This window comes from Ictidomys tridecemlineatus, chromosome 2 (assembly GCF_052094955.1).
Source record: "Ictidomys tridecemlineatus isolate mIctTri1 chromosome 2, mIctTri1.hap1, whole genome shotgun sequence".
NCBI lineage: Eukaryota > Metazoa > Chordata > Mammalia > Rodentia > Sciuridae > Ictidomys > Ictidomys tridecemlineatus.
In genome coordinates, this window is record NC_135478.1 from 211,436,229 (window position 1) to 211,461,536 (window position 25,308).

General features: G+C 43.7%; 1 protein-coding gene and 1 long non-coding RNA gene across 2 annotated transcripts in view; both read right to left on the reverse strand.

The window, feature by feature from the left end:
* Positions 1-700: 700 nt before the first annotated feature.
* Positions 701-16,084, reverse strand: Akr1b1 (aldo-keto reductase family 1 member B). Its single transcript, XM_005331083.5, has 10 exons — positions 15,926-16,084; positions 9,381-9,548; positions 8,609-8,725; positions 7,893-7,970; positions 7,476-7,598; positions 6,879-6,985; positions 6,488-6,569; positions 5,836-5,919; positions 3,221-3,303; positions 701-1,086 (listed from the first exon to the last, which is right to left on the reverse strand). Exons 1-10 carry the CDS (start codon positions 15,989-15,991, stop codon positions 1,044-1,046), a joined length of 951 nt encoding a protein of 316 aa, XP_005331140.1. The 5' UTR covers positions 15,992-16,084; the 3' UTR covers positions 701-1,043.
* A 2,758-nt stretch (positions 16,085-18,842) lies between these two features.
* Positions 18,843-25,308, reverse strand: part of LOC144375461 (uncharacterized) — a 49,310-nt gene continuing 42,844 nt past the window's right edge. The window contains exons 2-4 of the long non-coding RNA XR_013435409.1: positions 21,201-21,293; positions 20,897-21,021; positions 18,843-20,189 (exon numbers count right to left, since the gene is read on the reverse strand). This is a non-coding gene — a long non-coding RNA (uncharacterized LOC144375461). The remainder of the gene's footprint in view (positions 20,190-20,896; positions 21,022-21,200; positions 21,294-25,308) is intronic.

The following is a 25,308-nucleotide window of genomic DNA, read 5'->3' on the forward strand; positions in this document are numbered from 1 at the left end:
GGATATTTCTAAGACAATTTGCTGAATAGATTTTAATTAAGATTATGAAAGTAAAAAACAACAACAAAAAACACACTATCCCATCCTTCTCCTGGGTGAGCAAACACTAGGAAAACAACCAATAGCATTCAGGCCTCCAGAGCCTCGACTCTCATAATCTTGCTAAGAGTACTCTCCCTAGCAAATCAGATGCCATTTATTTATGTTTTCCTCTCACCTTGTCTAGACCATGGGCTTCAGGAAAGCAGTTTCTCTCAGGTAGAGCTGCTTAGTAAACATCTGACTTTGGCTTTCACAAGTAGGAGGATCAAACAACTCATGAAATTAAAAAATGAGTGTATGTCCTGGCTTGGCCCCAAAGCTATGGTTCTCACCTCTGGTTGCATGTAAGAATCACCTGAAGTGCTTGAAAACTCTTGATGTCCTTGGCTATAACCCAGACCGAGATTCCAGGGGCAAGGTATAGACATTACCTGCTTTCAAAGCTCACCAGGTGATACCAGGATGCAGCCATGATGAGACCCACTGCCCTAAAGCTTAACGGCAGAGCATGGGGAAAGGGTTCCCACTGGAAGGAAGCTAAGCCCTCAGTCCTGCTATATGGGTCACTGGCTGGCTCTATGTGTATTCAGGGAATGAAGGTTGAAAGTGGGATAGAGTGATTTATTGTTTCAAAAAACAAGAACAAAATGGAACAATATCAAATTCACAAAAAGACTTTTTATTTGAGGCAGAGAAGTCTGGCTGAAAGGATTACAGTTCCAAGCAGCCAGAACACAATGGTTAGTGGCACTATTTTAAATTTGTAGCTTTTGCTTCTCTTTAGTCAGAAAAGTGTTCTCAGGCTGTACTTTCCCAGATGAGCAAGAAGAAAGGCAAAAGAAGATTAGAAGAGACATCTAATCTACTGAGGCTGCTCTTCACACCCAGTGTCAAGCTAGCAACCCACAGTGTTGCCCATTGCTGAGGGAGTCACACTAGCTTGCATGGAAAAATGAGGCAGGAACAGGTGCAACCTTGTGGAAGAGCTGGCATCCACAGCTTCAAAACTCTGCATGGAAGGGGTAATCCTTGTGGCTAGCACAGCTGTCAGAAGAAAAGAGAACACATTTGTTTTTCAAGGAAAAGGTATGACTGTGACAAATTGCCAGCATAAGAGGTAGATGTCTCGTTATGGGCACATATAGAAATCTTGCTGGCAACAAGCCAGTTTTAAGTGTTCGGGTAATGGATCTGCAGCTTGGACAAGTAGCCCAGGCTCCAGTCTCCTCTACCAGACTGTCATCAAGGAGCACACTTGTGATAGATCCAGTCCTCCCCACATGCCCAGCACTGGGCCTGGGACATACAGCATGGCCAGGCCTGATTCCTGCCTCCTAGTAGAAACTTAGTCTAACTGGGAGAACCAAATAAAACTTCATGTCTTAAACAATACAAGGATGAAAAGAGCAAAGAGATAATAATAGAAGTGTGAAAAGGCTGAATGAGACTGACTCTCAAAGGGTTAGTGAGACAGTAATTGCTTGCAGGACATGGAGAGGGAGGATACCACTCAGTGGGAGTAAACTGAAGCAGATCCCTGGAGAACTATCTGCTACAGGACACAAGGGGGAAGGAGCAGGATGGACCAGTGTGTTGCCAAGGCTCATAATTCAACTGATGGGGTCAACGGCTTTTACTGGGGAGATGAAATGGCAAGAACATTGAAAAGACTAGCCAGGAAGGGCACACTGAGCTTGGAGTACATAACTCCTATTTACACATTCAAAATCACTCAAGAGCTGGGTACAGTGGTGCACGCCTGTAATCCCAGTGACTTAGGAGGCTAGGCAGGAGGTAGCAAGTTCAAAGCCAGCCTCAGCAACTGAGACCCTGCCTAAAAAAAAAAAAAACACTCAAGAAATATGACACCATCACCAGCAATACAGGCTTGGTGTGGCAGTATGTGCCAGCAAGAGGTCTGGGACGTGGGCAATTAGGAAAAGCTTCCTGGAAGACCTGCAAACATCAGAGCCAGCTCTTCCTCCCCACGCCAACCCTAAACCATGTCCACAACATTCCTAGCACACAGGATAACCACACAGCTGTTTCTCGAATAGCCCTAGAGGGTGGGGAGAAGGCATCAGGATGTGAAGGGACCAGATAGAAAAGCACTGAGGTTTGCCAGCCCTGAGAGAGCTTCAACACAAGGTCAGCACTGGGAGGAAGAAAAGGTTCAAAAAGGATGCAAGTTGGCCAATGACTCACATTCCCCTCACTCCCACCACTAGATCCAAAAATGATTTTCATGTTGAAAGGTTAAGAGCCATGGACACAAACAGGGACATCAGACAGAGTCTTGGTTGAGGTTCTTATTTAGAACCTGAGGCCTGTGTGACAACAACATGCTAACAAGCATGCTTATGCCTGAATCACAGGATTTACAGTTGGTGGACACCTGCCTGAGGCAGTGGCTGCAGTCACCATGGTGAGAACTCTGAATTGGAGGGACAGCGCAGAGGTTGGGAAAACAAGTACCCTACTCTGTCTTAGTGAATGTCTAATTTGTGCTTCAGAGAAGTACTAAACGAGACAGAAGGGAAACAGCTCAGATAGGAGTAAGGGTGGTGAGAAGGTAGAGGCCTGTCTCCACTGCCAAAAGAGAAGCTACTTCTTAAAAGCAGAGCGTGAGTTTTAAGCTTTGTCACTGAAATGGCAGGAAAAGAAAAAAAAAAAAAAACCCCAAACCCCACCTTACTGTGCTCTCCTGTACAGTCCAAACCCCATGTCAGAGGGAGCATAGGTACCCCTTATATTCACTCATACAGAGAAGGTACAACTGGTTTTCTCAAGAGTCATGGGCAGCTTTTTCACATCAGAGCTGGGATAGACTTGAGCCTGACTCCAGGGTCTCTTACTAGGGTCATCAAGAAAGCCACATGCAAATTCACAAAGATTTGCAAACTAAATAAATGCCCAAATATGCATTTTTTCTTTCAGTTGGGTGACAATGTCCTTGGGCAACAGGAGGAGAGCAGATGTCTCTTGGCCAAGGTTTTGTACAGTTTGACTGATACAAGTGTAAACGCTTCCTACTGCCTGTGGATAAGAAAGCATAGTAATGTGCAACAGAAAGAAGGGCTGTGATAAGAAAGCCTGGCCCACTGGGGCCTGCAGGGGTTACCCTGCTGTACAACACGTGGTGGTCTGGGAACTGGTTACCACATGGGAATTCACTCACCTCACCAAGGCACACACCCTCCAGTTCCTGTTGTAGCTGAGTAAGATGGTCATGTCCTCACTGCTCAGTTCAAAGTCAAAGACCTTAAACAAAAATAAATCAACAAATTCTGCAAATAAAAATCAGAGCTGGGGGCTGGGGATGTGGCTCAAGCAGTAACGCGCTCGCCTGGCATGCGTGCGGCCCGGGTTCGATCCTCAGCACCACATACCAACAAAGATGTTGTGTCCGCCGAGAACTAAAAAATAAATATTAAAAATTCTCTCTCTCTCTCCTCTCTCACTCTCTCTTTAAAAAAAAAAAAAAAAAAAAAAAAAAAAAAAAAAATCAGAGCTGGACCTGATGGCACATGCCTATTCCAGAGCTTGGAAGACTATGGCAAGAGGATTACAAGTTTGTGGTCAGCCTCAGCAACTTAGTGAGGCCTCTTCAACTCAGTGAGACCCTGTCTCAAAATAAAAAAGAAAAAGGACTGGAGATGTGGTTCAGTGGTTAAGCACCCCTCAGTTCAATCCCCAGTACCAAAAAATAAAATAAAATAAGAATCAAACAATAATGTAGGACATGGATGGGAAGACTTCTATTACCTTGAGTGAGGAAGGCAGTAAGGTAAACTGAGAGAACAGTTAGTACATTTATTACTCTTCAGAGAAAAGTACATTTTTTTGCTAGATCTGAAACAGTCCTTCTCTTTCAGAACTTCTAAGAAAACCGACACTTTTCATTCTATGTATTTTGTTTCAAAAATACTTTTGCACACTTCTCCTATGAAAAGCACCAGGGGAAGAATATAATAATGGGTAAGATGTGTCCTTGCCTTCAATCACCACGAAGCAGAGAATGGAAGCATCTCAACAGTTGTAATTCAAGGAGTAATTCAGTAATCACACTATTAAGACACAAAACAAAGTTCTTGGGGGAGCTCAGAGACATTAGGAATGGCTTCTAGCTGGGACACTGAAGGACGTGGCCAGAGAGTAGTATTTAAGATGGCCTAAGACGACATGGAAGTTTTGACAGGGTAGACTGTGAAGAAAAGAACCACTTGTGTGAAGAAAACAGACTGCATGGAAGAACTCAGCCTGTGTGGTGTAGGCAGGCAAGCCAATGGGTCCACAGCAGTGCTAGGTGAGACCCAGAGGGCTAGGACACAGACACAGAAGTGAGGGTGGTTTGCTTAGCTTCTGATGATCACAGAATGTGCAAAACAAGGGTCTGCTATATACTCTGTGATTACAACTATGGAAAAATGTGCAAAGAATACACAGTAAGATGCAAAAATAAAATAATCTGGTTAAAATTTTGAGATTGTCATTTATATATTTTTGTTTTATAATACTTTAATAAAATGTGAAATTAAGGCTCCATCTCTAGTAGGATATGGCTTTCCCACTGTTTTATTACTTTATTTTCTGTAGTTAAAACACCTACACAGATGAAGAAAACTACTTCCTCTATAAAACAATAAGCTCCCCTCCCTCCCAGAGCTCACCCTCCCCCCAGTCTCCTTTGTGATAAGTGGTATGTGTTAAGGCTACAGACTCTAGCCAGCAGGACCAAGCAAAATTAGTGCTTGCTGTGAAATAAGGGCCATCCCGAGCCTGGTGGAGCCTGCAGGGGGTCTACTGGGGCTGGCTACTGGAGAGCTTCACACCCATGCCTGTGCCATGCTCTGAACAAGACCTCAGGTGAGCATGGGGTGCCCCTGGCAGAGCTGCTTGGCTCAGAGAGGAAAGAGGCTCAGTGACCATCATGACCACCCTCTTCTCCCTCCTGGCCCCCTCCCCAGTACAAGAGGGAGGTGATGCCAGGCAGCCTGAGCTGCTCTCCAGGGCAATGTGAATGCCCAGACTCCTGGTACTGTGACAGATACTGTGCTCTGCCCATGATATGGGCTCTTTACAGAATGAATGTGAGTGGCTGGCAGGGGCCTTTGCAGTTCATGGACTTAGCACAATAACGTTTCCTGAGTTCTTCTTTTTTTAAAATATTTTTCTTAGTTGTAGATAGACACAATAACTTTATTTTTATTTGTTTATTTTTATATGGTGCTGAGGATCCAACCCGGTGCCTCACACGTGCAAGGCAAGCGCTCTTCCACTGAGCTATGACTCCAGCCCTCCTGAGTTCTTTCTATGTTCCCAAGCATTGTGTGAAGGGCTCTGTGCATCAGCTTATCTAATATTCACAATGACCCTAAAACTAGGTATTATTTTACAGATGGAAAAACTGAGACACAACACAGTTAAGTAACTTGCTTAAGGTCATACAGCTGATAACTAATGGAGTTCCCGTGCAAACCTAGGCAGTATTGCTTGAGTGACATTTTCTCAGGGCAAACACCAGACGTCCTTGAGGAACTTCAGCAAAGATGTGTATTTGGGTGTCCAGTGTGGGGCTATTGAAGCACAAGACCCAGCACAGGGGACTCAACCAACAGGGGTCATAGTCTTAAATCATGGTTTTCTCACCATAGCTTACTAAGGTTGGCCCACTGGCCTGAGGTGGGGATCCCACAGATAAGACTATATACAAAGACAGGATGAAGGTCCCTGTAAAGAGACTCTGCCCCGTTCTCTACTAAGGAAAGCCTGGTTGACCAGTTGGGATCTTACCTGAAAGTTCTCCGCAATCCGTGCAGGTGTCACAGACTTGGGGATCACCACCAACTTCCTCTGCATGGGGAATCGGATCAGCACCTGTGGAGTCAGAGGTGCTGACTGTATACATGTGCCAGGCACTCTGCATCATCATCTCCCCTGATCGTACATACACAACCCAAAACAGACACGAATGCTGGAATTGCACAGGTGAGAAGAGGGGTTCAAAGATGTCCACATTACACCTGATGCACAGGGGTTGCATTCAGATGCAGATCTGACCTGAGTCCTTCTTTTAATGTCTCCAGGTAAAATAGGAGGCCACAGGGGGACCACTTATTGCCTAGGAATGCACACTATGCATGGTTGGTAGTCAGAGCTCTCTCATCTACAGAGACAAGCTTCCACGAAAATCAGTAAAAGAACTATGCTGATCCTGGAGCAGTTTGCAAAGATAGTGGCGGTTGTACTATTATTCTAAGATAGCATGGCAGCCTCTTCTGATGAACCAATCTGCCTCAGGGCTCTCCCTACTCACACTCCAGGATCCTAAACCACACTTTCAGGGAGGGCTTGATGCTTAGTCCCCTCTCTTGCCTGGCTAACAGTATCACCTAAAAAGCAGGGAGTTCTGAGGACAGTCAGGAGTGTCTGGAAATGACTATACCTGGGCTGTTGTTTTATTGTACTTGTCTGCAATCGCCTTGATCCTGGGATCCTCCAGGAGGGAAGGGTCCTCAGGCTTGGCCCTGGAGCAGAAAGATGGTTCAGGTCAACAACCATCAATCACTGCTATTTGAGGCAGCCGGTGACTCTGACCCTAACCCTCCTATAGAGCTCAGACAGAGTGGCCAGGAGTCTCCTGGTCTGAAGCCGAGTCACGGATCATGAACCCTTTGGGAAAAGTGCAATCACCTTGCTGCTGAAATTCTAACCTCCCAGGAAACCTGAGGCTGTGGCTGCTCATCATTCCAGAAGCATTTTCCTTGATGTTCAATTTTTCTTTCTAGCCTAACTTCCACCAAGTGAAAGAAAACATGACCTCATAGAAAACTCACCAGGGCCTGTCAGGAGAGCCAAGGGGGCTATAGGCAGTCACCACAATGCCTTTGGAATGGCAGTACTGGATCAACTTCTCCTGAGTTAGGTATGGGTGGCACTCAATCTGCAAATGCAAATAGGAGAGATGACATGATACTATGACATAAGATGAGGTGAGGCAAAGTTTCTCCTGCTAAGTCATTTCCTTTGCCTCACAGAAAATGTCCTACTTTCCAGAGGAGCCATAACAACTTTCTATACTTCCCATCTAGTGTCTGTGACATTAAGAACAGTAATCTTGTTACCATGTTCCATGGCCATAGGCCCTGAGGGCTTTCTCTGGCCTTAGCCATTTATCAACTGTCACAGGTCTGAGGCTCTCGCCGCCTATGCACTGCTCACGTGTCAGATCCACATCATCATACGCATCAAACCCTTTCCCACAAACTTCACTCCCAGATGTGCCTATCTTGATAAATCAGAACTCAGGGCTCTGCCAATATCCAGGATCTGCCTCTTAGCCACTCCCTTGGTGATGCAGACCAGAAGTAACTGCCAGGATCAAATAGTCAAACAGGATGCCATCCATACCATCTTCCCCAGTGGAAGTCTACCTGGTTAACTGCTGGCTTATATTTCAAGCCAGGTTTGCTTAAGAGCCTCTCGATCTGAAGATGATTAAAGTTGGAGATGCCAATTGCTTTCACCAGCCCTTCATCTACCAGCTCTTCCATGGCCTAGAGAGAAAAAGAGTATGTTTAGTGCTGAAACAAACCCAAAAAAGACTAGGATCAGAAGCAACTTTTGTACCAGGCAGTTTAACAGATCCTACTCTCACTATTCAGTGTCAGTTAATTACATCTTTTATAAGTGAAGAGACAGCAAGATGAAAGCCAGCCTGGCTTTTGTGGGATAGGAATAAACATGGTGATAAAATAACAAATGCAACATAAATAATGACAGAGCACTTGCCATACACAAGGACAGGAAACCTGCAATGAAGGATAAAGTTCCACTGGGGACCATCTTACCGTCCAGGTGTCCAAAAAATCAGTGTCACTGGGAATCACGCTGCCTGCCGCATCCAACGGAAAATACTCTTCACCATGCTGTCATTACAATTGAAAACAGACACACAAAACTATCAATTATAGCCCTTCATAGACCTGCTAGGAAGCTGTGTATAGGAAAATTATTCTAATTGTCTAAGACTGTGGAAGATGGTAAGAGGCACATTTGGTAGCCAGTGTAAAAAGGAAACAGGCAGATGACCCCTAATAGCTCCAGGTACTACTTCTACCAAACACGTTGTAGCTAAGTCTGTCAGATGGAGATCCAGACAACCCTCAGTCACTGAGACCCAGCTAGTCCTGGCTAGCTCACTAGCCTATAAAACTGTCACCATGCACAGCCTTACTGGCTGATTATAAAAAAATGAAGGATAAAAATCATAACTATAACTAGTGGAGTTTTAGTACAAACCCTTTAGATCCTCTAAATTACCATGCAATAAAACAGCTACAGGGTAAAACTCACATGCTTTCAACCTGGCTGACCAAGTAGAAAACCAAACCAGGGGCTAGAAAGAAGGTAAAAGAAGTAATATACTGCTGCTAGTGTGCAAGCCACACCTTAAGCAGCAGGGACAGGGAGAGTCTAGCACACACAGTGTGCTAATAAAGGAGATCAAAACAGGTCACAGGTTGCACTGAGCCACAGGATTCAGTCTGAGCTTCATGTGCCATACCTTAAAGCCCGTTGGCCAGTGAATCAGGTAGAGGTCCAGGTAGTCCAGCTGCAGGTCACTAAGGGTCTTCTGGAAGGCTCCTTTCACCAGGCTTTTGTCATGGAACGTGCACCACAGCTGAAGCCAGTGAGAGACATCTTACCACCGCCATGCATAAGGCTATTTCCTGGCCAGAAGCCAGACAGCTCCAAGAAGGCTCACACTCCTCTCCCACAACCCAGCCAATTCAACACAGGAATGGTTTGAGGGAGTTTCCAATTCACACATCTTTCCCAAGGAAGGTAGGATGTCCAGGTCAAGGAAACCTCACAAGGATCAAACAGAAAGCATAAAATAGGACAAGCCAGCCAGCCAGCCCTAGATACTAAAGATGAGTTCTCAGGGCTGTTGTCCACCCTGGGTCCTTTGTACACCCACAACCTCCAGGTTAAAAACACAGGCCAGCAGTGGAGAGCTAATCTGCAGAGGGGAGGCAAGTTCCATCCTTGAAGGTTAACTCCCTGAAAAAGGAGAGCCAAACCACAACCTCAACCTCAACCTCATTAACATGGAGCTCTCACCCATCAGTCTGGGGGAATGACCATCCAATAGAAAGAGGCAGGCAAGCTATGGAGCCCTCTGTGGGCATGAGTAACCAGACCTGAAAACAGACCTGGAAAAATCGCCTGCCCTGGGGTTTATGGTCATTGTATAAAGAGTATGGCTCTGGCTCCTAAGCTGAGCCACCATGGGTAAGTGAAGGAGAGCCTCCAAGCATCCAACAGAACAGTACCTTGCTGACGATGAAGAGATCTTGGCGCTTCACCACCTGCTCCTTTAGCTTCTCCTGAAGGGCCACGCCCACCTCCTTCTCATTCTGGTACACTTGAGCACAGTCGATATGGCGGTACCCAAGATCAATCGCTACCTTCACAGCCTCAGTCACCTGGCCTGGAGATGACTGAAAGGAAAAGGAACATAAACCAGGGGTTTAAAAACAAAACACAATACAGAGTTTGCATAAAGCCAAGGAAGCAGTGCAGTGTGCTGGTCTTGGAGGACGGTCCTGGTTTGAGGTTTGACCCAGGCTAGCTAGGGTATGCTTATTTAAAAAAAAAAAAAATTAAGACATTGATGTACCTTTAATTTATTCATTTATTTACATATGGTGCTGAGAATCCAACCCGGTGCCTCACACATGCTAGGCAAGCACTCTCTACCACTGAGGCACAACCCCAGTGCTCCCTAGGGCATGCTTCTTAAGCAGGGTTCTGCACTGGCAGTCCCTGACATGGGGAGCCAAGGTGATATGCCATTTTCCATAACCTGACAGCCACTCACCAGCTCCATAAACCACTTTTAAAAGATGTGAAGTCATCTCATTTCCTGCTTCTTTACATTCACTGACCAAACACTGCATTAAAAAATCCCTCACGGGGCTGGGGATGTGGCTCAAGCGGTAGCGCGTTCGCCTGGCATGCACGGGGTGCTGGGTTCGATCCTCAGCACCTCATAAAATGAAGATGTTGTGTCCACCGAAAACTAAAAATATTAAAAAATTCTCTCTTCAAAAAAAAAAAAATCCCTCACTTCATGAGCCCTAAATAATAGAACTATTTCCTTCAAACAGCTCAAAATGCTTACAACAGCTGTACTATGTACCTTAATTACCTTAATTCCCATTTGTTCCTAATTTCAACCAGAAAATGCCCTGCCCTTTGCTTTATCCATTCACACACAGATTCAGATATTGACAATCACTCAATTTTAAGCAGAACTGGTAAATTACCACCAGTCAAGGATGCAAATGATGCTGATTCAAAAGCCTGTGAGTCAATTCTCAATGTATGAGAACCTGCTTTAAAAAGGTGAAGACAGCTCTCTTCTGGGGACAGTGAATAGAGGCACTCAGAATGGTCCAGTGTTTGACGTACCATCAATAGGCTTTTTTACAACACAGCCTCTAACAAAACTCGGCTGATCTGCCCCCCTGGTAATAAAGAAAGGGTTTGCTTTTATAACAAAAAGGTCCAGAAAGCACCAAAATCTGGATGTGGTATGTGTGACCCAAAGTTCTTATGAAATTGCTTAAAATGAAAAAAAACATGTCAACAAGGACTATGGTGGTTCCACATGTGCTAAACATGCCTTCCCTATTGAGAAACAGAAACTATCATAAAAGTGTTGAAAGTGCAAGCATAGTCAGGAAGCTACATTTAAAAAATGAAGCTTGAGCCAGGCTCAGTGGTGCACACCTATAATCCCGGCAGCTCGGGAGGCTGAGGCAGGAGGATGGTGAGTTCAAAACCAGCCTCAGCAACTTAGCCCTGAACAACTTACCAAGACTCTGTCTTAAAGACAATGATGACAGATGGGGAGGTGTCCCCTCAGAGGTATTGCTAGATAGAAATATCATGAAGGGGAAGGGAGATGGAACCATGAATGATCACCATTTGCTGGGGTCAGCACTGCAAAACCTCTGAGCAGTAAACAGGAAGCCTGGCTAAGGAGGAGGAGTGCCTGCATAGCCACTGAGCTTCACTAGCACCCAGAGTGCAGACACCTACCCCATATCTCCTCACCACCCCTGCTTAGATCAGAGAGCTGAACAAGAAAAATGTGTGCAACGAACTGTTGAATGAATGGGGCACATTCCTTTGGAGAGCTGGGTAGAAACAAATGGAAAGAAAAACTCTCCAGGGCCATCAGGAGTTGCCGACATTTGCTGTTTTGACAGGAGCTCTGGTGAACAGCCTGGGGGAAGAATGCAGACCAGCAGAACAGGTCCATTATCAGAGCCTATTAACAGTGATCCCCACTACCCACTAACTACTACCAAGGGAAGGGACTGGCATGGGGGGCAGCAAAGCTAACCTCAGGTGTGAATTAAGAGAAAACTTCAGATTAACTGCCAATCTCCTGTTTCCCAGGAGAACCACATACCTGCAGTCTTCCCCACCCTTTGTGGTAAAGAAACAATAAAGGGAAGAAAATCTCAGCATATCCAGAATACTTTACCATGTGCTTTCTGTGGCATCCAATCCTATACACAGGATGAATGAAGTGGGTAGTGAGGGCAGAGCAGAGAACACCCCTTCCCAAGAAAGGGGACTTGGTGGGTTGGGGCTACCATCTGCCTGGCATATCCTTAACTTTCTTTAGGCTTTAGGACACCCTGATTGATTCTTCTAAGGAGCTGCTTCTGCATGCCACATAGTGGGGCTACCTAGCACCCTGTAACCCCCAACCCTGGACAGAAGGGTGGGCACATGGCACAGGCCCAACCTAGCCACACACCATCTGCCACAGCAACTGGTACAGGGGCATGACCAAAGCCAGGCCATGAGATACCCCCTGTGGATTTGGGATGAATTGCTAAGACAAGTTCTTGTTCTGCTGGAGTGACTTGCTAGAAAATGTGCACGTGCAGCTGCTGGAGAAATGAAGCTGAGAAACCAAAGCCTTGGTGACATCATTTATAACCCAAATCCCCAACACCTGATGCCAGCAACTGTCATTTGGGAGGTCAAAGATTTCCCACCCCAAACATATATCTTTTTTGTTTTGAGCTTAAGATTAAATTGGTTTTTCTGTTCTTTGGAACCAAAAACTAGGATAATCAAGGATGCCAGACAATTGACACAAAACTGGAAAAAAAAAAAGGTAAGTCTGTGTGATATTTTTATAGAAAGATAAGGACAGGGGGAAGAAAAAAGACAAGGAGAGATAAGACTGAGAGATCAAAAAGGAGCTACTGCTTCCTGACCCTTCACCAGACAGGGCAGTTTTGTATAAATAAGGCTTAAAATCTGCCACCCTCACAAGACTCTGACAAAATAAGCATCAGGGAAAATCCAGAGAATGATTACAAAGTGCCACCTTTCATGTACTACCCACAGTCAACAGAAAATGCAACTTTCATTGTTTGACACAGAAAAACCAACCTCACTTGGCCTTTATGGTCCAAATTCATATTACAGCTTAATAATGTAAACGTTCCACTGATTTATCACAATGAAAACACAATCAATCTGGCCAATATTTTACGTCAAAGTTCATAACCATGTTTAACATCGCAACGACAACTGAGACTCATTTCCTCTCATTCTGCCGTAATAAACTCTGTTCTGAATTTTAAAACACTGGTATCTCGAACTTGGGTAAAATATGGATGTGCCAGCACCAGCCCTGTAGGAACAGGACTAACTGAAATATATGTAGTTCAGTGGCAAAGCACTTGGGTTCAATTCCAAGTATTATAAAAATAATTAAGAATCTTTGATTTTGAAGAGAGATGGAGGCCTGCAGAGAGCCTGGCAGGTAAAAAGTAAACTGAGCTCCCATGTCAACTCCAATGCCCATAGTATAGCTCCCTACCCCAGGATCTTGGGCCATCATCACAAGCTTGCCCCACTTGGGGAAAATGGCATGAGATCTTCCTTGGCATATTTTCTTCTTCCTCATGCATTCTTTCTTTTTTTGGTACCAGGGACTGCACCCAGGGGCACTTAAGCACTGAGCCACATCAGGGTCTCGATGAGTAGGGCCTTGCTAAATTGCTGGCTTTGAACTCATGATCTTCCTGTCTCAGTCTCCCCAGCCAATGGGATTATAGGCATGTGCCAACAAGTCCAGCTACCTCATGCATTCTTGAAGGGAGTTCTATTGCTCCCAGAGACACAAAAATTGGTTTGGAAAAGCCAAAATAATAACAATAATAGCAACACAGCTAATAGGATGGCTTGTGACTTCCCCCTCAAAAAAAAAAAAACCAAAAAACAGATATATAGTATTATCTGTGATATCAAAATTTTATTGGGGGGGGGGGCAAGTAAGGAAAAAAATGTCTCAAACAGCTCCTAAGTAGAAGGGACAGGGAGTAATAATGAGAAAAAGACTGAGAACACAGTTGTACCTCTACTCCTAGGAGCATTCCTTCCTATCCTATGTGTGGAAGTTGTGACCACATCCTACCAACCAACAATTTCCAACTAGGTCAAAAACATTATCAGTAATAGGACACTGGCCTATGTCAGAGATCAGCTCTGTCTTAATTCCTGGTAATACAATACCACGTTCCACAAGGAACGTAAACTGCCAGAAAGAAAGCGCATCTATGCCTCATGGGGTCTGGGGCAGTGAAGGTCCCCTCATGTGAAGAGAAGCAAGTTTGAGGACCTTTAATGGAATGGTAGACCAGAGCCTTCTAGAGCCCTGTTGTCAGTCTGCAGGGTACAACACAGCCATTGACATGGAAAGTTCCAATAGAATAACAACTGCATCCACATGTAGTCTCCTCCAGTTCACTATGACAAGCAAATAACCACATCTTTTGTCAACCATCTGTGAAGGAATATGTATACATGCAGGGAAAACAAATTATGTTATTAAAATGTTTTTTTTTTTTAGAAAGGAAATCTATTCTGAGCCCACACATAGCCATTTATTTCACTTCCACACCCCAACCCTGTCCCTATCCATTCAATTCTACACCAATTTCATCTCATCCCAGAAATACAAGTGAGCATTTTCACTACATAGCTATCTCTGAGTGATTTTACTTCTTCATAATCCAATACAGAACTTTTGGAAACCTACTATGAGCACTTTGAGAAGTGCTAGAAACACCAGTGGATAAGGCAGACACTATCCTAGTTCTCAGCCATAACAAATGATCTAAATAGATTTTGTAATGTTATTCAAACAAATACACAGCTTTTCAGGGCTGTTACATACTTAATTCCAGTCCTTATTTGTCCTTGAGTAATATTGATTTTCAAATGATGGGTCATGAAATTAATTTCTAAAGTTATGATCATAGTTTTCAAAGAAAATGAATAGAAAAATATCAGAATGCATCCCACAAAGTAAGTTAAGCACTATTTGTGAAACTTTTACTGCAATAGCACATGTACATCCTGTGCATCACAATACAGCTGTGTTTGCTGCAGCCAAGAAAGAAGAATCTTTCACATTCATCCCAACAGATGGCATTTAACTTGGTATCATGATTATAATCCAATTATCCCCTCAGAGTCGGCACTGGACTTTTGGAAAGAAACACAAATTATATACACTGATCATTTTGGCTAAGAAACACTTTCTGTGGGAGGCAAATCTATGACCCTTTTCTATTCACCTGCAGGCGAAGGTAACCCCAACTGCTGTCCTTTTTCAAACTGTCTGCACTCAATCTTTCCTAGTTTGTTTTTTCTTTCCTTGACTGTTGAGTAAATATTTAATGCCCAGGCCCATATTCAAGACTCCTTTAAAACAGCAATGGAATGTAATATGCAATACTCTGAAGCTATCTTACAAGTGGCTTTAAAATACTGAATTTTGCCTCAGCACCCATGATACCATCTTGCTCTGTTTTTACTTACCACGTTTAAAAAAAAAAAATTAGGGGTGGTGGTGGTAGTATTTGTTTTGCTACCAGCGATTCAACTCAGGGATGCTTTACCAATGAGCCCTTTTTATTTTTATTTCCAGCCAGGGTGTCACTAAGTTGCTTAGGGCCTTGCTAAATTGCAGAGGCTGGCCTTGAACTTGCGATCCGCCTGCCTCAACCTCCCGAATCGCTGGGATTACAGGCGTGTGCCACGGCGCCCAGCTCTATAATTTTTAAAACTACTGTTTTCGTGTCACATTATCGTTTTTTCCAAGTCCTATCAGACTTCATGCCCTATAGTCATTTTCGTCCGCCGGCGCGGTGCTGAGTTTCCCGGAGAGCGTCGGCCCGGCGCCCGCTGGGTCCTCGGTGGGGGGCCGCGGCAGTGGGGAGCCCAGATTCTCCGCCCAGCCCCGCCGCCCGAGTCCTCCCCGAGTCCTCCCGAGGCGAGAGGCGGCGCGGGCTGAGCTCGCAGCGCTGCGCCTTCAGGGACCGCGAGAGGCTCGCATCACTTAATTTCATTATCTACGGCCTGGGGCTGGTCTCCCGAGGCTCATCCCCGAGAGGGTCCTCCTGGGTCACAGGGAAGCGAGTCGGGAACTCGGCTCGTGAGGCACACCGGGCTGGGGGGAGCGCGGTGGAACTCGGCTTCCTCATTCGCGCTCGGCTCCCAACGTCCCCCCGGGAAGCCCCCTCGCCTCGGACCCTGGTAATGGGCTTCCAGGCGCGGCGCCCGCTCAACCGGGAGAGCTGCCCACCCCGAGTCGCTGGCGGCCTCGGCATGCGGCTCCCCAACTCCACCCAAACCCCGAACGCAGGACCCCGGGCCCGCCAATCCCAATCTGGTACCTCAAGCCGGGCGTCCCCGGCGCAAGCGCTCAGAGTCCTGCCTTGTCCCCGCGGAGCACAAAGCGAGCGGCGAGGACCGCGCTACCCAGAGCACTTACCTTCCAGGTGCCCAGCCCCAGGAGGGGCATCTTGGCGCCGTTATTGAGCTCGACGTGGCTGACCATTGCTGCAGCGCGTTAGAGACCTCAGCCCTTAACCGTGCGGCAGTGGCGCCGGTGCGCGTCTTTAAATAGGCCTTGTGTTCTGCAGAAAGGGCGCCTGCAATTGGTCCGTGGCCCCACGAATGCGCCTTCTGATTGGTCGCTTCTGGACGGTTGCTGCTCCCGCTAGGTCCTAGCGAAAAAGAATTCTTTCTCCACCGCTCGCTGATGCCCCACGTGGCAAAAGAGTCCTCTCCAAGTGCTGTGGGAAAGAAGCCAACTAAAGTAACAGGCATCCTATAAATAGACTGGAAAGAAGTTTTGGTTTAAGAGCCCAAATGAAGGCATCTACTGTCCAATATCAGTGTGATGCATTTTGGAAATTTGAAAAAATGGTTGATCCTTAATTTGTACCACTACGGTGTAGTTTAGCACACTTTATTCTTAAACGAAGAGGCATATCAGAGAAATGGCTTGTAGTCATTATTTTGCAGAATACCTTCATGAAATTGGGTTTGCCTAGCCTGTGAGTAGCCTACTAGAGACATCTTTGCAACTCACTTGAGGTACTACATGTCTGTCCACATTGGATGTGGTTCAGCAATCTTGCTAGCAAAGCTAGCAACACTTGAAGTTGGGAAATCTTGATAAGCTTCATCCAGAACACACAGAAGACTTTGTAATATGACTCCCCATCCAGTAAGACTAATTCCATTCAGTCTTTGAAAAGTAAGACTATTGAAGGGGCAACTTCCAATACTTGGCCAAACTCTAGAAAAAAAGGCAGAAACCCACAGAAGAAAAAGTTAACTGTAGTATTGTGACTTCAAGTATTCCAAATTAGGAGGCACTAAATAACATATTAATGAGCTCGATATGTCAGGTAGAAAAACATTATTTTCCCAAGATAATCAAAGGGAAGTTGCTCCAAGCATCTTGAAGATAATTTTGGTTTCTTTCCAACAACCTCTCTCTAAAATGCTCTATTTCACCCCTACCTTCTACTCTGTCATTCTCTAATCTTTCCTCTAATTATGCAAGATTGGAAACTACAAATGTGCAGTAATGACTCAGGAACCAGACCTCTCTAAACTCCATTCTGGTGATTTTCCATTTGGTGCCTTCTTAAAAAGTGCCCCCCCTCAGGAGAAATTTACACAAAATATACTAGCCCAGATATTTTTCCAATTGACTTTTGCAAAAATTTTGCTAGTGGAGAATTTTCATGCTATTTTTCCCCAAATAATACAATCTAAATTTGAATTATCATTTTTTCCAAGTCTTCCTCCATGAGATCCCTCCCAACATAGAGGCTGCTCTGCTAGTTGAACCTCCTGTGTCCAAATTCAAAGAGTTAATGTCTTTTGAAAATGATTCACCTGCAGGGCATGGTGGCTCAGGTCTGTAATTCCAGCGACTTAGGATGCTGAGGCAGGAAGATCATAAGTTCAAAGCCAGTCTCAGCAATTTAGCAAAGCCCTAAGCAACTTAGTGAGACCCTGTCTCAAAATAAACAATAAAAAGGGCTGGAGATGCCTGGTACCAAAAAAAATGGGGGGAAAAAAAGGAATGATGCACCTTTGGTGACCAGATTGGTATGCACAGAAGGGTCTTTGATTAGGAAGATGGACTCCATATCAGAGACTTTGTCGTTTTGATTATAATTGAGTATAAATGATGACTGTGTAAGAGTAGAGTATCTTGCCAGGGCTACGCAAATGTGAAAAGTTAGGTCTGTGGACTTTCTATAGCAATAATAGTATTATATTTGGGGTGCACTATTGTGATAGTCCCCTCACAGCACCTGAGGCCTCTTTAATTTTTGTAAAATTTATAATAAAAAATGTACCTTCTAATCTTTGTAAAATGCCATTATGCACATACCAAAATTTTGCTTAAAAAATAAAAATCCTTGAATGGAATCTTCTGAGAAATACTTTGGTAATTGGAATATTAACATACTTTGACCAATAATCTCTCATCATAAGAATTATTTCCCAGGGAAATAATTAAAAGGTAATTCACACACTCACATACACACACACAAAACCGTACACACACATACACTATACCTATAGGGCTGGGACAGAGTGAGGCAAATTAGGTACATAGGTCCAAAATTTCATGCCACAGGTAGATACTGCCTTAAATTTTATACCTTCAGCACTTTACTTGCCTCCCCTTATTTCCAGCCATGCACACATGTGTATATGTGTGCAGGTCAGTTCTATGTATATAAAGTCACACTGTGAATATACAACAATAACAAGAGATATCAAAATGAAGAGAATATAGACATAGAGAAAAAGTGTACTAGAAATAACAATAAGGTGAAAGTAAAAAAAATCATGGATCTGTGATAATTAGCATGAAAAACTAACATTACATTTGGAAAATAATTTGGAAGGAGGCAAAGGAAATTGAGGAATATCATTTTTCCTTATTACACATATTTTTAAAATGTGTATAATGTATAGCACCTGATGCCTCTGTATTCTTCCGGGTTTGCCCCACAATAAAAAAAGATTACTGCAGGGTCTCAAATGAGCTAGCAATGGCTCAGGCTTGGAAATGGCACATGCTTCCACCTACCATCTTTTGGCCAGGCCTACAGATGACCCAGCCTATCTGCAATGGGACAAGAAAGTGTCACCACTATGTTCTAGAAAGGAAGTGAGAGAGAAGCACCAGAAATCTCTTGTATAATGACAAGCAACTACTGCTCCTTTTTTTTTTTTAACATTTCAGGCACTTTACATATATTATATGAAGATGTTGCTACTACAGTAATAGCAGTAATGATTAGCACATAGCTAATATCTACTGAGTTTAAGATGTAGTTTAGATTAGCACTAATCTCTGAGCCTTATGAACATTAATCATTTAATCTTCATAACCAGTCCTCGCGGTGAGTATTATTATTCATCCATTTTACATATGAAAAAACTGAGGCACAGAGAAGTGAGATACATTGCTGAGGTCTCTCGTCACGCTTGGTGGCCGCGACCTGTAGCATTTGTCTAAAATGCCTTGTGCGGCTCTGGTTGAGAGAACTTTAGCCAGCTCAGGGAACCTCTGTGCATGGATGGACCTGCAGGAAGTGGCCAAGCAGGCGGCAGCCAGGGCTGCAACAGCAGAGGCAAAACAGGGCCAAGGCCTCAGGTCCCTGAGGCGTGAATACCCAATGGGCCTGGTGTGGCACCTTGATGTGGGGTAAGACCCAGTTGGAGGTGCCTGGGATGGCGGACCTCTGGCCATGTCAGGGCTGGGCCTCCTGACAGCAGGACTTACATGAATGTGTTGACGCCTTGATTACCTTGGAACAAAAAATTAGCAATACAGATAATTTGCTAACAGAATATCAAAAGAAATGTGATGATATTTGATATTTAACACCCCCTCACACCCCCTACACACACAGGAAAAAAATGGCCAAAGAAGATACCAGGTCCGGAGCATCTGAGGAAGATGGCATGCTACCTCCACACAAGGCTGTCTTCTCAGGGCCTCAGATGTGCAGACCTGCCTCAAAACTGTCCAGGAGATGGAGGGTGACTTTGCTTCATGTAAGAGTGCGATAAAGAGAGGCCCAGCAGAGTAACCCTTAGTGTTGACCATGTTTCCCATGAGGATGGGAATATTAAGGTTTCAGGGCAGATTTCTAGTGATGTGACAGGACTGACTTATCTGACCAGAGTCATAAGAGCTGCTGGGATTACAGGTATGTACCACCATGCCTAGCAGGTCTTAGTTTTTTTTTTTTTTTTTAAGCAAAAAAGAAAAAAAGAAAAGAAATATTTATTGAATTTACTCAACTGAAGGAAGTTTACATGATACAGAAATGAAAAGTATTAGTAATCCATATATAATAAAAAGTGAATATAATAATATGAAGCTTCAAGCTGCAATTGATTTCTTCAAATTTTTTTTAAGCAAAAAAGAAAAAAAGAAAAGAAATATTTATTGAATTTACTCAACTGAAGGAAGTTTACATGATTCAGAAATGAAAAGTATTAGTAATCCATATATAATAAAAAGTGAATATAATAATATGAAGCTTCAAGCTGCAATTGATTTCTTCAAATTCCCCCTTCCTCTTCTGTCTCCAGTACTCTCACCGGCTCTGATGGCATCACACCCCGGGGCTGATTACCTTATTCACTGGCACCTGGTCTGCTGGAGAGCTGTCTCTAGTGTGTCAATATTTATTCAAGGCTGTGAGCTAAGTATAGAGGGCAAACGTCAATGAGATAACTTAAACATTAACAGTTCCAATAAATATGAGAGGATAACAAAAAGGAGAGAAGATCAAACATACAAACAAAAAAAAGCTGTGTCACTTTCAACATAGCTATTTGGTAGATTCTTGTGAATGAGAACATCTATTTTCTGAGTGCCTTTCTGTATCAGGGACTTCAGATACAATAAAGAGTTGATGCTTACAACCTCCCCACAAACACAACTACCTATAGGAATGTATTCCTTTCTTGATTTTTCAGTTGAAGAAATTGATTTTTGGTGATATTAATTTACCCAACACTAAGAAATTAGTAAGTGGCCCTTCCTTCGAATTTTGATATTTTTTTCATCATGGAGCTTTTGTATTCATTTAGATTTTTAAAAATTGCATTGTAAGCTGGATGTGGTGGTGCACACCTGTAATCCCAGTGCCTCAGGAGGCTGAGACAGGAGGATCACAGGGTCAAAGCCAGCCTCAGCAACAGTGAGACACTAAGCAACTCAGTGAGACCCTGTCTGTAAATAAAATATAAAATAGGGTTGGGGATGTGGCTCAGTGGTTGAGTGTCCCCGAGTTCAATCCTCAGTACCCCAACCTGCAAAAAAACAGTTATATTACAATTTTATTTATCTTAATCATTGAGATTTTTTGTGCCCCCCCACCCTTAAATTTTGCTTTGAGGGAAATACCTCACTCATCTTGCCCTGCTTGAGATCATCAACCCGTAGCAGCAGTGTTATTCACACAGCAATAATCTGTGACCGAGACATTATTAACAACGCATGCCTGAGCTTGTCTGCGGTGTTCCCAGCTCCTGCAATCAAAACCACCTCCTTTTACTTCCAGTTTTTCATGAAAGCCCAGGACAATGCAGATGAATAAGGGAAGGATTCCAACAGAGATAATAACTTGAAGGTACTCTAATTTGTGAGATGGGCTTATGGCATTCATACGCTCTTCTCTATTACTATAAACCAGTGACTGTGACCTTACCTATATTTGTTGACATGCACTAAGGTCCTATGGCTCTGTGGCTGAGAACTTCAGGGGTCTGAACTTCTTCCTGAGTGAGGGGACTGAAGGTGCCTGTTGGCCAGAAGAGAGACTTGCTCAGACAATGGTACAGAGAAATGGGGCTTGCAAGGCAAATCAATAAGTACCCTGCACTCTGATTTAGAAATAGGTTACTGCTGAGATTGATGGATCTCCACACATATCTGGGGTTCCGGTTTTTTGGTAGGAGCAGGAGGGTTGGAGGTTGGCAAGCCAGGTACAAAACCAAGATATTGTTGACTCTGGAATTGCTAACATGAGTCCTGTTTTTCTTTATTTGTTTTGTACCAGGGATTGAACTAAGGGGCGTTAAATCACTGAGCTATATCCCTAGCCCTTTTTATTTTTTATTTTGAGACAGGGTCTCCTTAAGTTGCTTAGGGCCTCCCTAAGTTGCTGAGGTTGGTCTCAAACTTGCAATCCTCCTGCCTCAGCCTCCTGAGCTTCTGGGATTACAGGTGTGCACCATCGTGCCCAGCAGGTCTTAGTATTTATTTTTAAGCAATAAATAAATAAATAAGTAAAATTGAGGTATTTATTGAATTTACTCAAATGAAGGAAGTTTACATAATACATAAACGAAAAGTATTTAAAATCTATATATAATAAAAAGTGAATATAACCTCGGGGCACAGTGGTGCACACCTGGGATTACAGGTGTAATCAGGAGGCTGAGATAGGAAGATCACAAGTTCAAAGCCAGCCTCAGTACAAAGTAAGGTGCTAAACAACTCGGTGAGACCCTGTCTCTAAATAACTTACAAAAAATAGGGCTGGGGATGTGGCCCAGTGGTCAAATGCCCCTGAGTTCAATCCCCAGTACCTACCCCCAATAAAAGTGAATATAAACTAGCCAGCTCCATAGATATTTCCAGTTAAACACTCATATGAATACATATTCACCTTTTTCTTTATAGAGATCACACATGCATACATGACATGATCACATTTTACATACTATTTTTAGAATTTGAGAATGTTGTTAGAAGCTCCAAAGTTGAGCATTCTACATGAATGTAAACTCTTGATTTAATTAATTCTGTAATTTTTATCATGCCAGAACTATAGTTATTTTAATTTTAATTATTTTTTCGGGGAGGGGTGGTGGATGGGTATTGAACCCAGGGGTAGTTTACCATTGAGCTATATTTCCAGCCCTTTTTATTATACATTTTGAGATAAGATCTTCCTAAGTTGGTGAGGCTGGCCTTGAATTTGTGATCCTCCTGCCTCAGCCACCCAAGTGACTAGGATTATAGTCATGCACCATGGTGCCTATAATGGTTATATTATGATGTTAGTATCATAACACACTGGCTTATTAATAATAAGGCATTTGTATACATAGTCTCTCAATGTGGACAAAATCTTTTTAATATTGATTATTTACTATGATGTTTTAAACTTTGAAAGTCTATTCAACATAAGAAAATAGCTGCACACATTCAAGTGTTTTTAAGGTTCTGATATTTTTAAGCAGGCCACGTAGCAGCTTCTCTTTCCTGATTAGCATGGAGTTAGATGAGATGATTGACACCTTTCTGACTGCTAGTTCCTGTTTTCCTCCACAATGACCAGACCCATACCTTTAACGAAGCATTATAATCTCGGGAACCCCTTTTGGAAACTGCAAGGGCCTTGGTTACCTTTCGATGGTGAAAAAGTACTTTGCTAAGCAAATCTAGTAGAAGATAAACTCTCTTCTACCGAATAGGTGAAGTGTGGTATTAGCAAGTTCAGCACTTTTATGGAGGAGGTACATCCATTTGATCATTCAATAAATTCATTCATTTATCCAACAAGTATTTATTCTTTTCTATCAATGAGAACTGTATTAGGTCCTGGGAAGGCAGAGGTGAACAGGAAAAAGACTCTGACCATATGTATTCTCTTCTTTTCTAGAGAAAGAAACAGGTAATGGACATATTGTAAAACAAGCAAATGTTGCCAGGCCCAGTGGTGTATGCCAATAATCCCAGGGGAGGCTGAAGCAGAAGGATCACAAGTTCAAGACCAGCTTCAGCAACTTAGAGAGACCTGTCTCAAAATAAAAAATTAAAGGGCTGGCTATACAGCTCAGTGGTTAAGCAGCCCTGCATGCCAAACCATGATAAGTGATATGAAGAAAAGCAAAGGAGATTATATAAGGAGACAGAGATCAAAGCAGGGCTGGCTGCTTTGACAATGTGACCTCTGAGCAGAGATCTGGATGGAGTAGGAGAATGAACCACCTGCATTCCTAAGGGGGGTGCATTCTAGTGCAGGAGAAGAGTCCTGAAATGACCTTGAGGGTAGAATGAGTTGGTTTCAGTATAGTGATAAGGGTGGGAGAGAATGGGGATGGAGGATAAACCAGAAAGTCTGCATGGGTAAAGCAAAGAGAGTTGGAAGTTCATGGGAAATGCAGTTGGAGCTAAACAGGAGACCCAGGCATGGACCAGATTATGTGCAGCCTTGAAGGGCCATCACAAAAAGAAGGGGTCTCATTCTGAATGTGACAGAAAACCATCGGAAGTTTTGCCACAGGGTACTGTCATGAGCTGATATATATTCTAGAATAGTCCTTCTGGCTGTTGTGTGTAGATGAGAGTCAGGGGTGCAAGAAGGGATGCGGAGAGACTCGTTAGTGGCCTGTTGCAGTGGTCTAGGAGAAAGAAGCTGGGGTCTTGGTCTTGGATGGTGTCACACGTTGTGTTGCCCAAGAATCAAACTCTGAGAAGGAGTTCAGCATGTGGGATGTCTACTCAGAAGGGCCCTTGGGATTAACATCTGTGAAAGGGAAGAGACTGAAGTAGGAGTGAACACCAAGAGAAGTCAGGTCACAGTCTTGGCCAACTTACTGGCACCTCTGTTGCTATCATGGCTCTGGTTGCACCGAGATGGCCAGGTATTCAAACCAAACCATAAAATTGATGGGGCATAATTTGGTACTCAGTTGATGGGCTGGTGCATCCATGGGGGGATGGTACCATAGAGGACTTAGTGTTGGTCTCTACCTCTAGCAGATGGGACACTGGTGATGGCAGTACTCCTATCAGTCTCAGTAAGTAGTAGTCCCCACTACTGGACCTGGGCACAGCCTCCATTGCTGCCACCATGGCTGCTTTGCGCACACGCCCCTCGTACCAACACTGACATGTGTGGCTGCTACAGGGCCTGAGTCATCTTATCTACAGATTACAGATTGCATCTCCTGAGATAGATGATCTTTCTGGGAGACAGTATTTGATATGAAGATCTTTTTTTCCCTAAAAAAAAGACATAGATTTACAAAGACAAAATGTTTCCTGTGGGTGAGGGGGTTTTGTGGGGGTTAGGAAAAACCCCGCCCCCCCATCCCAGGGAGAATAGATTAACCACTGAAGGCAATTATGACCCCAGGAGGATTTCTATTAACCAGCTTTACTTTCTTGCCTTTACAACTGCCATTCGCTTGTCTTCCCTCCCAAGTTGCTGCCAGTAGAGACCCAAGGTCCTTTTCCTTTGTGTTGCCACCTCTCTAGAAGGTTCTTTGTCGAAGATGCTACGTGAGCCAGAGTTCTCAGCCACTGCTGCTGCATTAGGTTACTTTTCGCTGAGATTTCTCATGCTATGATAACAATGAGAAACTTAGAATAGGATAGTGGGATGGAGAGCACTTGGGGTGGGGGCAGGGCTACCTCAGCCTTGCACGAGGTCCCACATTTCATTACAAATTTCAAGCACTCTGCGAAAATCAAAAATTGTGAAAGAAGTCTTGTTTGTTGTTGTGAGAGTCATCAGTTTCATCAGAATAGGGCTTTGAGCCTCCGTTTTTCAAGGCCTTTTTTTTTGTTGTTAAGAAGTAAGAGCAGACGCCCAAGAAACTCACTGACTGTGCAAAGGCCTTCTAGAAGCACGGATCTGGACTTGGGGAGCTTTTCTCTTTTGTTGAGAGAAAAGGAAAGATCATTGTCAAAACAATTTGTCAAACTCGAACATTTATGAGAGTGAGTCATAAATCATTGTAAATATTACTTGTACAATCTTTGTCAAGTATATTTCTAATGCAAAATTATGAGGCATAATT